General features: G+C 47.0%; 1 protein-coding gene across 3 annotated transcripts in view; it reads right to left on the bottom strand.

Annotated features, from left to right (window-relative positions):
- The window catches only part of DCAF8 (DDB1 and CUL4 associated factor 8), a 40,554-nt gene that overhangs the window by 17,348 nt on the left and 10,464 nt on the right, over window positions 1-12,742 (bottom strand). For all 3 annotated transcript variants that reach the window (XM_045455111.1, XM_045455109.1, XM_045455110.1), the window contains exons 3-6: window positions 9,662-9,736; window positions 6,394-7,070; window positions 5,319-5,459; window positions 3,718-3,812 (exon numbers count right to left, since the gene is read on the bottom strand). In XM_045455111.1, coding sequence (XP_045311067.1) covers window positions 3,718-3,812; window positions 5,319-5,459; window positions 6,394-7,070; window positions 9,662-9,710 — 962 coding nt within the window. In that variant the 5' untranslated portion in view covers window positions 9,711-9,736. The remainder of the gene's footprint in view (window positions 1-3,717; window positions 3,813-5,318; window positions 5,460-6,393; window positions 7,071-9,661; window positions 9,737-12,742) is intronic.

Below are 12,742 nucleotides of genomic sequence, written 5' to 3' on the forward strand. Positions count from 1 at the left end.
AGTCACTCCAGCCTAGAAATGCGCTAAGCAAAGTGGAGAGATTTTACTTGATTTTAAAATCTCTGTAACCTTTCATTAAAACAGTAGATGGAAATCATTAAAAATGAATGTCATTAGGAAATACACACACATACACAACCCTCAAAAACACAAGGTAGAAAACACTCCAAAAAGAGTTTAAGGAATAAAACCAGCAGTGGAGAAGAGACAGCTCTAATCGTTTGTTTTTGTTTTTTTGAAAGAGAGCACGCAAGTGGACGGGGGCGGGGGGGAGAAGGAATCCCAAGCAGGCTATGCACTGTCAGCTCAGAGCCCATCACAGGGTTCAAACTCATGAAGCAAGAGATCATGACCTGAGCCAAGATCAAGAGTTGGACGCTTAACCGACCGAGCCACCCGGGTGCCCCATCTAAATCGGGCTGTAGACAGGGAGAACGAGCAGATGCTGCTTTTCACAGGACCACTCCATTTTCTCAGCAGTTTGGACCTTCAGAAGGAGAGGGTCAGACAAATATAAAGGTGACCGTGTGGAAGCAAAAGGAAGAAACCTGGGAACACGTGGGTGGCTCAGTTGGTTAAGCTTTCGACTTTTGACTTCACTTCATGTCCTGATCTCACAGTTTGGGAGTTTGAACCCCACATGGGGCTCTCTGGGTGCGAGCTGGAGTCTCTCTCCGCCTCTCTCTCTGTCTCTCCCCACCTCAAAATAAATAAACTTAAAAAAAAAAAAAAAAAAAAAAGGGACAGATTATGAAATAGGGCTTCACTGTCCTGTAATCCTGACACAACTCAATCTTTCTAATGCTTCACTTTATTCACCTGAAACAAAGAATTCTCTCTCCCGGTGGATAAATGCAGAGTACCTTGGGCCCTCTGGGGAACCAGCAGATGTGCTATAAAAATGATTAATCTTGTACCCGGCTGGCTCAGTCGAAAGAGCATGCAACTCTTGATTTTGGGGTCATGAGTTCGAGTCTCATGTTGGGTGTAGAGATTACTTAAATAACTTAAAAAAAAATTGTTTCAATGATTAATCGCGATGGCAGCAGGGGGAAAAATGTTTTTCACATTAGGAGGAGGCAGCACACAAAAACACAGGAAACAAATTTACTAAGTTTCGCTATAAAATTTGCAGTTTTTTTAGTAAGCAGGTATGTTCCAGCAAAAAAAATTTAAAAAAAAGGAAAATAATTACAAGTCAGACCAAAGAATTCCTTTGAAGAAGATCTCAAACTGGCTGCCACTGGCTAAACGAATATCCCATCCACAGCTCCAAAGCCAACTCTTTTCCTAAGAGGTCGGCCAACACCACCAGCTTCCAGAGACGCAGCTATCATAAATACGTAAAAGTTCCCCTTACGCCAGCTTCACACAAAAACGTCTCTGATGTAAGTGGATGTTCACGCACCAGCTTAAACTTAAGAATAGCTTGGATTTTCCAGCCATTCAGCTCCCCACCTCAGTCAAGCTTTCCGCTACTATTTCAATCCTTAAAGCAAAAACTTTTTGAAAACTGACAGTCCCTGATTCCCCAAATCCAGAATCTGGGCCTGCTCCTACGTGAAGTTTCTCCTACATTCCCCATCTATCACTGCTCACACCAGAGCCACCGTGTACATCATTTCATTCCAAATCCAGTAAGCTAACACACTCATCTGTTCTGCCCAGTACTGGGTTCCCAACTCCTTGTGGCCTCACAGTGGTTTTCCTAGAACCTGACGCACAGGATAAGCTCTCTCCCACCTGCCTCACAGCTCTCTACCAGAGCAGACCGAACAAACTCAGCCCATTTGCTTCACCTCTGCATTTTTCCCCCTGCCCCTACTCTGGAACTTTAAAATGAAAACCACAAACTTGCAGATCAAGAAATTAATTTATTTCCTCACAACTAAACAACTGCAAGCTAGTCTAGAAGGTAGATCTGTTGTCACCCAGGCCTGTTCACCTTCCAGTAAAACCCATAATCTCCCAATCTTCATTCTCTTGAAGGTTTATAGAAGTACAGTACATCCTTTCTACAAGCCTGAAACATTTTTTAAATTCTCCCACTTTCTAGACAACCTTTTCTATAGTGACCTTTCTAAAAATAAAAGTCTGGAGTGCCTGGCTGGCTCAGTCGGGAGACCATATGACTTGATCTCGGGGTCGGGAGTTCAAGCTCCATGGTGGGCATAGAGCTTACTTAAAAAGGTAAATAAAAAGAAAGAAAAAATAAAATAAAAATAAGTCTAATAATAATCAGCCTTAAGATTATATTCCCTAGAGGCGCCTGGGTGGTTTAGTCCATTAGATGTCTGACTCTTGGTTTTGGCTCAGGTCATGATCTCACATTCGTGAATTTGGCTCATGTGTTGACAGAGTTTGGCTCTGTGCTGACAGCGTGGAGACTGCTTGGGATTCTCTCTCTCCCTCTCTGCCCCTCCCCAGCTCTTGTGTGTGTGTGTGTGTGTGTGTGTGTGTGTGTGTGTGTGTGCGCGCGCGCGCGCACATTCTCTCAAAATAAACATTAAAAAAAAAAAGTCCCATGTTCTACTGAGCCAGCCAAGCACCCCAAAATTTGTTATGATTTTTAAGACTAACAAGACAATAAAAAAATCTAGATAATCCATCAACAAGGTAGCAATTAAATAAACTGTATTACACCAATGCTGTAAAGTAGACCTTTATGGTCTGATGTAGTAAGGACTCCAAAAACACATTATAACGTGAAAAAAGCAAATTGCAGAATCCTACGTGTATGTACGTATATATACACATGGGTGAAACATATACGTATGTATTAAGATACATAAAAGTATAAAAAAGGATTGGAAAGGTATTTCACAATTTTTAACAACAGTTACCAATAGCTAGAAAAGTGGGGGTGGGGGAGATGTGCATGAAGAAGCACATACATTTTGCCCACATACTTTATTATTTGAAATTTTTAAACAAGATGTACTTGTTTATTATAAGAACTAAAATTTTAACACAGTAAAATAATTAGCAGCCATAATATAATCAGTTCCAAACATAGTGCCAGACACTATGCTGGGGCTTCACGCACCCTTATCAATAACCCTCAGAGACAAGAGAGTAAGATATACTGGTTATGCCCAAAGTCAGACTGAAGAAACTGAGGTTCAGAAAAGTCAGACAGGTCGTAACTAGTAGTGCCGGAGTCGCAATCTGACCCAGGTCTGTCCAGATCCAAGCAAGATGCTATGTTCCTTCTATGAGATCACATAGCTGATAAGGGTTTAATCATTAATCACGAGTCTCAAATTCATGTATAAATGAGCTGTGATAAGACAGAACTCTATTATAGCTACCAATATTTTTGTTCAAGATTTATCATTTGTTTACATGTTTCTATAAATAACTGAAAACTACATAGGACCGTATCTCTCAGCTGCCCTGCAGGGTGATGTGCTTCCTGTGGGTGAGCTGAGTGGCACCCAAGTGAACGGAGAGATCAACAAGTTATTCAAGCTCACACGTAAGATGACTGAATCTCGTTCTGGAAATAAAAGTACACATGAACAGTGCTACACTGCTGAGAAACAGACAAACAACAACAAAGAAGTGAGCAATTGCCCTAAACCTCAATCTGCTTCTTAGCATAGGCACAGAGGGACTCTGGGGAGTGACCGGAGAGGTGGGTATTACCTAGGACACGTAGGGTACTTTCAAGGCCAAGAAGTCCAGTGATGTAAAAATATCTACTGCTACACTTACGAAGCTGGCCGGTCTTGTCTGAGGTCAATGGTGAAAACAACGGCGTCTTCACCTGCAGACAGGAACGTACAGGGAGAGTCCGGTTCCAGGGCCAACTGAAGGAGAAAAAAAGAAAGGATGAGGTTTCTACAGATTAGAATCAGGGCCATCTAGTTTATTCCTTTATCTTTAGGAAGGACTGCATTTTATTTACTATTTATTTTTTAATATTTACTCTTGATAGAGACAGTGTGTGTGCGCATGCACAAGTGGGCGGGGGGGGGGGGGCGCAGAGAGAGAGAGGGAGACGGGGGATTGAAGTGGGCTCCATGCTGACAGCAGAGAGCCTGATGGGGGGCTCTAACTCATGAACTGTGAGATCATGACCCTTGAGCTAACTGACTGAGCCACCCAGGCACCCCGGGAAGGACTGCATTTTAAATATCTCAAGAGGGCGCCTGGGTGGCTCAGTCGTTAAGCATCTGACTTGGGCTCAGGTCATGATCTCACAGTTCATGAGTTCTAGTTCCACATCTGGTGAGCTCAAGCCCTGCTTCGGGTGAGCATGAGCCCTGCTTTGGGTAAAACACAAGCCCCAGGTGAGCCCCAACTTCTCTCTTTCTCTTTCTCTGCCCCTCACTCATTTGTGCCCTCTGTCCCATAACTAACTAACTAACTAACTAAATACCTAAGCGAGAAACCTGCCTAGCTGTTTTGTTATAAAACCCCAGGAAAAGAACTAATAAACCCATTCTCTCTTGTTGTGTGTGAATTAGTTAGAGCTTGTTGATCCCATACAAGTCAAGAGGACAGCAGTTTTGCTTTTTCAACTAAGTCCTCAAGGGATCTGAGTAACAATACCAAAGAAAAACGTCAGCCATTAAGGTTCATTCTCAAAATCAATTCCACTCTCGGGTGGGCAGAAAAATGGTGCCCAAGTGTCACTCTCTTACATCGTAGTTCTAAAAATTAGCTAACTAGGAGGTTTGGGGTAGGCTTAAGAATCAAAGAAATAGGTAATTTTCCTATTTTCCGAGCCATTTGGGCTAGAAAAGGATACGCATTAGTTTAGGGTTCGTAAAAGCGGGCCACTCTCCTCCCACAGTATGACCACTCTGAGACTAGGCAGCTCGCAGCTCCTCACTGGCTGCCCCCATGACTGTCTGTCCTATATTCCCAGTTCTAAATAGGGCTTCCAGAAATAGTGCGGTCTGTGCCCTGAGACCTGGGCAAAAAGTTGGTGCTCTCACGTGCGAGGAGCCGACCACTAGGGCTTTGGCGCCGTTAAGATGTTCTAGATACAATCGAAGTAGGTTTAAGAAGTTTGGAAGCCGCAGGAGACCTCAAGGATTCCCAAAGCAACCGTGGGTCGGCTTCGGCTTCATCAACTGAATGCCACACGTGCAAGATCCAGAGAGCTCTCAAACACTTGCCTTCCAAGAAGTTTAGGGTGGCTGTGGCTGCTTTTTCTCCCTTTCCAGCTACAAATTTTAGGACTGAGAGAAGTGAGGCAGGTGTCCACAACAGAAGGGACACAATGGGCAGAGACCTACGAAGGCCTTGGCTGAGATCCGGGGCTGAGGAGCTGGACCACACCACCGTGGGGGCGAGAGCTTACTTACCTTGTGGGACGCTCCCTTGTGCTGGGCCACACGCTTCGTGTTCTTGCAACACTGTGTGGCAGACAGCTCTGCTACCCGCACCTGCCCGTCACGGGCACACATGGCCAGGGTGGAGTCACCGCTGTTAGGAAGGAACTTGGCCTGGAACGTTAATGACAAAAAGGGATACACAAAAGAAATTGAGGAGGTGAATCTGAGAGGGAAAAACGGGATAACGGCCCCACCCCATCCCTTCTGTTGGGCAACGGTTGGAAACTTGGCTCTCCTAGCCTTATACCCTTGGCTCAAATCCCGTTTCTTCCAAGAGTTAAAGAAGAGGGAGGAAAACCTTCTGATAGAAGACGGCATTGCAGGTGACTCTGGAAGGCTGAGCTGGCACAGGATTAGTGCTCAGGTGAACTAGGGCTACGCCTACGAGGGGAGAACCGTAAGGAAAAGAGGAGGAAAGTCTATCTTGATTCAGGAAGCAAAGGGAAACCTGTTACAAAGGCAACCAGTGCCTTCTCTCCGCAGAAGAGCTCCCACCCAGGAATCAATGCTAGTTGCAGTATGATGGAGGGGCTGATGAGTAAACGAGAAGGACAATACTAACAGATATTCATCAAACGTTTATTAAGTACAAGACAGGATTCTAGACTGCTCAGCTTCCGTATTAATCCTCACGATCCTGTTACTAGCTCCACGTTACAGATACACAAACTGAAGCCGGAGATTACAGAATTTGCCCAAGATCACAAAGCTAGCGAGGGGGCAGGGCCAGGATGGGAACCCCGTCTGGCTCAAGAGCCTCTGCTCTTAGATGGATGCCTTCTGTCAGGGTCCCCTGAGTACCTTCCTGATGACTTCCAAGCACCCGACCTATAACGAGGCTTCTGACCGCCACCAGCCTTGGGAAGAATGAAAGGCGGTCATGGCTCTTTCAGCGTATTTAACTCCTCTAAGTGATCAAGGGAGCCACGACAGGACTGAGCCCTGAGGCCAGTCCAGACTCACTGTCTGCTCCCGCTCCAAGCACCTCAGGCTTGTCTAACTCCTGCCTGACTTTCCCAGTGGCCGTCCTGCTCCCTTGCCTCACCTGGAAGACATTGCTTTTGTGGCCGCTCTCAAAGTCCAGCACTGGCTGCCGCCGCACCCAGTCCCAAACCACCACTTTCAGGTCATCGCTGCCACTGGCCAGCCAGGTGCCGCGCTGGTTAAAGTGCAGGGTGTTGACACAACCAGTATGGCCCTCGAGCCCATGCTGCAGGCGGAAACGCTGCACAAAGACTCTTGCTCCGCAAGCCTCATAGACAAAGCGGGCGCTAGAACCCAGCTCCCGCTCCCGAAGGGCAGGAAGGGCTTGCCACCGAGGTCGAGGCAGGGCGGATGTCTCCGAAGACACCCAGTCCTCCAGGGCCCGCTCATCATCTGATGAGTCCTGGTCACGGTTGGCCCGCTTCCGCTGGACACGGCGCCGAGGGTGTGCTTCCTCCTCCTCCTCCTCCTCCTCTTCCTCTTCTTCCTCTGAGCGGTCATGGACTTGGTTTTCGTCGTTGATGGAGTAATGGCCAGTGTCTTCCATGCTGTCCGAGTCCTTGTCTTCACCTGAGCTCTCCGTATCTGTACCCCGGCTTCCTGTGCTGGCACGGTTGGGGCCACCATCATCCCCAGTCAAGCTCAAGCTCAGGTCTGAGGCTTCCACTTCAATGCCTGAGGATGTCTCCCTCCCCTCCTCAGCGCCAGACATCTCCTCTGGACTGCTAGACAGGCTTCCTGCATGGTAGTGAGGAATGGGCGGGCGAGGGGGAACACAAGGAAACGGGAGAGTGATCAGAAGGATGTTCCCTCCTCGGTCCAAGAAATCATCACGCCCAAAGATCCAGAAACCAACTCTGGTCAACGTGCTTTTGTTCAAGTGCTTACCATAAAGACTACCTTCTGAGGGGAGAGTCTCGTACAGGACAAGAAACTGGAAAGATTAAGATCAAAGCCACAGGCAAACAAAGGTGCTTCAACCCAAGTGAAGAACCACAGGGCAGCCCAAGAGTCTGATAACTTCCCCCCCCCTCCCCCACCGCCTCTCTCTAGCAAAGCACAGCCAGGTTGAGTCCAAATAAATCCGATACAACTACCTTAAGCTCTGTTCTGCTGGACACACGTCTATTAAGCACAGCAAACAATTAAGTCAAATAGGAAAAAAAAAAAAAAAAAAAAAAAAAAAGAACAGCCATTCCCAGCAACAGCTGGCACCTCCATCTTCTTAGAGGAAGGCGGAAAATAACAGATTAAAATCATTCTGACAGTGGGTATAGAGAAGAACGATTTCCTACTTCAAGGAAGTACCAGCACCTCCCACCTCCTAAATCCCAGTTTCTTCCCTTGAGGTCTTAAAGTCCACCAAGAATCCAGAAGGAGGTAACTGTGGTCCTGGGTTCCTGGTTCGCTGTTTGCTGATAAATGTGTTCTAATAACTTCCATTAATTTAATAACGTTAACACTACATCTAGTTATTGGAACTCTACCCTGAGGTAGAGTTTTACCAGGAAGCACACGCAAAACTGATGACCAGCAACGCCACCAGAGTGGCACCCGGGAAGGGAAGTTCACCATGTTTCTCAGTCTGCCATGTTGGTGGCCGTAAAAGAACCGGGCCACTTGGAGCAATCTAACCCCTGACAATGAGACACTGCATTCTCCCAACAACAGCCAGATCTTATTTCAGCGAGCACCCTGGCAATGTGCTAGAGCCAATACGGCCACAGCTTCCACACTGAAGCCGAGGTGTGAAGAAAGGAAGGAGGGAATGAGGATTTTGAACACTGTTCACGGCCCCCTTTCCTGATGATGCCAAATTTTACCTTACCAGAAGTAAAGGCTGTTAGGAAAAGCAGACCAGCGATGGGCGACTCTGGTATGAGCTATCCAACCCCAAAATGACGTTTAAAGGGTTCAAAGCAGTGCCTGACCCCTTAGTCACCTGGAGCAGAGCGGCAATTTCTAAAAATCTTTGCGGCAATGGAACCCCTTCACAACGAACTCTGAGGCAAAACCCAACACAGAGAACAGATGAACAATACGAGCACTTTGGTTCAAGCAGTGACAGAAGGCTGGGAGACACATAAACGGCTCTTTTCAAAAAAGCACCCCAACTAAGATCCCAGCATGAAAACAAGTGGTGCAGGAACTGGAAGAAAAAGGGGAACAGTGCAGCAATTTTCTCCTAGGAACTACATTTGCTGAGACTGCTGTGGATGCTGAGAAAGATTAGTAGTTGTGGTTTCTGACACACAATCGGCTTTGAAACTGGGAGTGCTGAGAAAGGACGAAATACCACACTTTCGCTTCTACGCGGAAGGAAAATGTAAACACCGAAAATCCTAGCATTTACTGTTAAAATTATGATTAACAAATCAAGATGACTTGGGGGCTCTACCAGACTAAGTTAAGGGCCAGAGCAAATCGCGAGTTCAGCAAGATGACCCTAACAGTCGATGACCAAGATCTAGCCCAGAGGCTGGCAAATTTTTTCTACAAAGGGCCCTGTCGCAAGTACGCGATGCCGCTGTTACGGCACAAAAGGACCCGTAAGCACCATGTGAATGAATGGGACGTGACCGTGTTCCAACACACTTTACAAAAACAGTGGCAGGCTGGATCTGGTCTGCTGGCCATAGCCCGCTAATCCCCGATCTGGCTAACAGCCAAATTCCAAACCACTCTAGAACCCTGAACTTTTCAATTAAGCCCAGCAAAAAATCTGAACCACTGTCTTTTACAGAAAGAAGATGAATGAACAGCAATGATAAGAAGGGAACAAAGGAGCAATACACAGCATTTTTTAAAAATCTCACTTTTCCTTACTCCGCTTCACTGTTCCACCAATCACATCAACTAGAATTCAGCCTGTAGTCCTGGCCCGCAAGGTGTTGAGGAACGCCAGACTCTTGTGCTGCCCAATTCTATGCATTTGAAGGACATTTCTCAGTTAAGAAGCTGGCTCAGGGTTCAAGCCCTGATTGAATAACCCATGTCAAAATCCCGACATTCTACCTTCAAACCTGCCCTCGACCCAGTGATTCAACACTTGCCAAGACCCTACAAAGCAAGCAAGCAAGCAAGCCCTGACTCCGGTCGGTCCAGGCTGTAACCCCGTCTGTCGTCCACTAGCTCTATCGAACTATAAGCTACCACAGAAAGAGAGCTCTCATCACAAGCGGGGAAACGCACCTTCCCACAACTCCTTGTTTCCCACACACAAAACAGCGCAGGAAAGGTCCACTCTTAGGAAAGATGTCCTTCCCTCCACTAAACTCCAGGCCTCCACTTTCCCTGGGGGAGGAGGAGACCCTCAGGTGGCCCCTTACCGTTGGCTAAGTCTGTTTTGCCATCTGCGCCGTTCCCTTTGCTGGACATCTTGAGCGATGTTTACCGTAGCCAGCCTGCATTTAGGAGAGGAAGAAAAGGAAACAATTAGGAAATAGTCTGGGAGAGAAGAGAAAAGGGACAGGAGATTTAACAACGCACAGCCTTTATCGTTTTCATAAAAATGACTTTTTGAGGGGTGCCTGGCTGGCTCAGTCCCTGGAGCATGTGACTCTCACTGGATATAGGGGTTGTTAAGTTCAAACCCCATGTTGGGGGTTTACTTTAAAAAATAATTTGGGGGGCGCCTGGGTGGCTCAGTCGGTTAAGCGTCCGACTCTTTGATTTCAGCTCAGGTCATGATCTCCTGTTTTGTGAGACGGAGTCCCGCACTGGGCTCTGTGCTGGCAGCACGGAGACTGCTTGGGATTCTCTGCTTCTCTCTCTCTGCCCCTCCCCCACTCCTGCTTTCTCTCTCAAAATAAGTGAACTTTTTTTTTAAAGCTTTAAAAAAAAAAAACTTTTTGAGTCTGTGCTCAACAGGGCTTCTCAGCTGCTGAAAATCCTATCAGGCCCCCCTCCCCCATGTCTAAATCCCATAAAGAGACAACATCTTTGGGAGGTCAACTGCTATCTCTTTACCTGAGTAACTGGCAATGATTTTTCAGATGGAAAGGAAGGAACTGAAATAAAACCTGAACCAGCAGGCATATATCCAGTGACAGGTACTACAAGCAGAGAGCCTGAACACAAAAAGCTAGCTTAAGCATTGCCCTCTAGGCAGGAATCTTCTGCTGTAAATCCAGTCAGATGTGTCCATAAATTTTATGAAACACCGTCTTCCTAACATGAAGCAGAGGGCCAGACTCTGAATATCATCTTACACACAGGTCAACAGAGACAGAAGAGCCCAAGCTCTTGGGGTGAGAGCTTGGGCTTTGTTTGCTCAGATGCCTGGCTTCAAACTTACAGGCACAGACATTAACTAAGGACGACAGAAGCAAGGAGCGCCTTGCCCCCAAGAAAGAACCTCAGGTTTCTTTCTTCCTCTTACAAGTAAGGCACCGAGTACAAAGCTGGGGAAGAAGAGGGTGACATTTCCATCTCAGTCCGTTTCATAAAACAGCAAACATTATTGCACCTAACTCCACCAACTTTCACCAGATTTATCTTTTCGGCAAAGCTCTGTCTGGGAAGCGGGGTACCTAGCTTTTTTTCCTCTTATGCCACTATAACACATTCATTATTTTTACAGAGCCTCACTCCCACCTCGAGCAAATTCCAAAGAGCGAAGAATAATATTATTCAGACTAGAATTTTGTGAAGCCCTTTCAGTGCCTGGACAAAAGGCACTGGTAAAAGACAAAGTATGATTATGACTCCGGTCCTCGTACCCAGGCACACTGGCTTCTAATCTTTCAACAGCCCTTTCATTCCCATAACAATTATCCCAGAAGCAGCCCCGCCCGCATCCTTACCCCCTACTCTCCTCTACAGAAATCCAAGTTGCTTCAGCAAGTGTCCCCTGCCAAGAGACAGCTGCCCAAGGCTCGCTCCGCAGCCCAGGGCGGGGGCTGGAAATAATGCACAGGCAGGACCAAGGCCGAGTCTGGGGAAGGACCTGGAAGGGTGCTGGGAGACAATGCCAACAAAGCACAGATTTGTGAAGCCGCGCGGAAAACGACGGGCGAAGAGCGGTCCGCGGGGCCGGCTGGTTTCCTCCCGCTGCTGCTCGGAGGCGGCGTGTTGTGAGCGTTCTGCACACAGCACCGGCCTCTCCTGGCGGCAGTCCCTGTTTCTACTCTTTAGCATCTCGCAGCATCTTCTTCCCCACCCAGGGCTGAAATTCACTCTATTTAAACTGCAAAAGTCCCGCAGGGTAAGGAAAACAAGCTGTGCTACTTTAAGATTAAAAACCTCAAGTCATAAGCACACGTGATGATGGTCAACTGAGGAGAGACCTGAGGTTTCTGACCTCCAGGAGCAAACCTCTCAACCGGCCCCTACTTTCCACCTCACCATCATCCACCTCCAAAGAAGAAAGTGGCTCCAGAGACCCCTTCTCGAGCCCGAACTGCACCAACTCCTCCAGAGGCCCAGACGGCCTGAGCTGCAGACTCAGGTCGGTGCCTGAAAACACAGCCGTGCTCCCGGCCTCCGGGACCAGGAGAAGCCAGAGCTCCTAGCTTGGCGAGGGGGAGACCAGGGCCTCACGGTTCAACCCCAGGCTGCAGAGCTGGTCTTTCGGGGAAAATGGCTTACGGTTCTTGCAAAATGAGGATCTTCTTCGTGAGGAAGAAAGCTGACGGAACGTATTGCTAAATTCAGAAACAGGGACAACCCCGTGAATGCTTATGCCAACTCTGTTTAATCACGGAGTTGGAAGGCAGATAGCTTCTGAAGGTCACATCTTAGGGGCCATGGAGTTTAGCAAAATTAGTTGTAGATTGAAAATTAGTCCAGGGTTGCAGCCTGAGTAAGCCATTAGCATCCTTTCTGACTTTGGATGAGCTACTTAACCTTCCTGAGGCTTCATTTTTCTCTTTTTGTAAAACAGTAGTGGTTAATTCCAGAAACGGTCGAGATAAGCAGAATTCTACGTTAAATGTTCTGCAGAAGGACGCTCTGGAGCAGTGGTCTCAAAACGGATTATAAACCCCTATCGGTGAAAATTTTTACCATGAATCCCGAATATGTGTGCGTGCATGTACATACACGTTATCTAACCGATTCACATTAAATATTACATTTAATGTTTGTAGCGGAAACAAAAATTCCAACATTCTTTCTCTATACACCACCGGACCACATTCCATACCCCTCTGGGTGCACACCTTCCCCCTCAGGAGGACCACTTTTTTAAAAAGCCAAGAAATGATGACAATAAAAGACAATCACTTTGGAAAGGAGCTGTTATTCTTATCATATACATTTCTGTCAGAATGAAGAAGTTTAACGCCATCTCAACTCTGGGGCAGGAACTCAAGTGTCCGACTGAAAACAGGCTAAGATGCCATGACAGGGCCCTAGGTCTCAAGTGTAAGAACCGCTCTAGAGTCTCCGCCACCATCAAAGATGATGGT

Source organism: Leopardus geoffroyi, chromosome C3 (assembly GCF_018350155.1).
Source record: "Leopardus geoffroyi isolate Oge1 chromosome C3, O.geoffroyi_Oge1_pat1.0, whole genome shotgun sequence".
NCBI classification, from domain to species: domain Eukaryota; kingdom Metazoa; phylum Chordata; class Mammalia; order Carnivora; family Felidae; genus Leopardus; species Leopardus geoffroyi.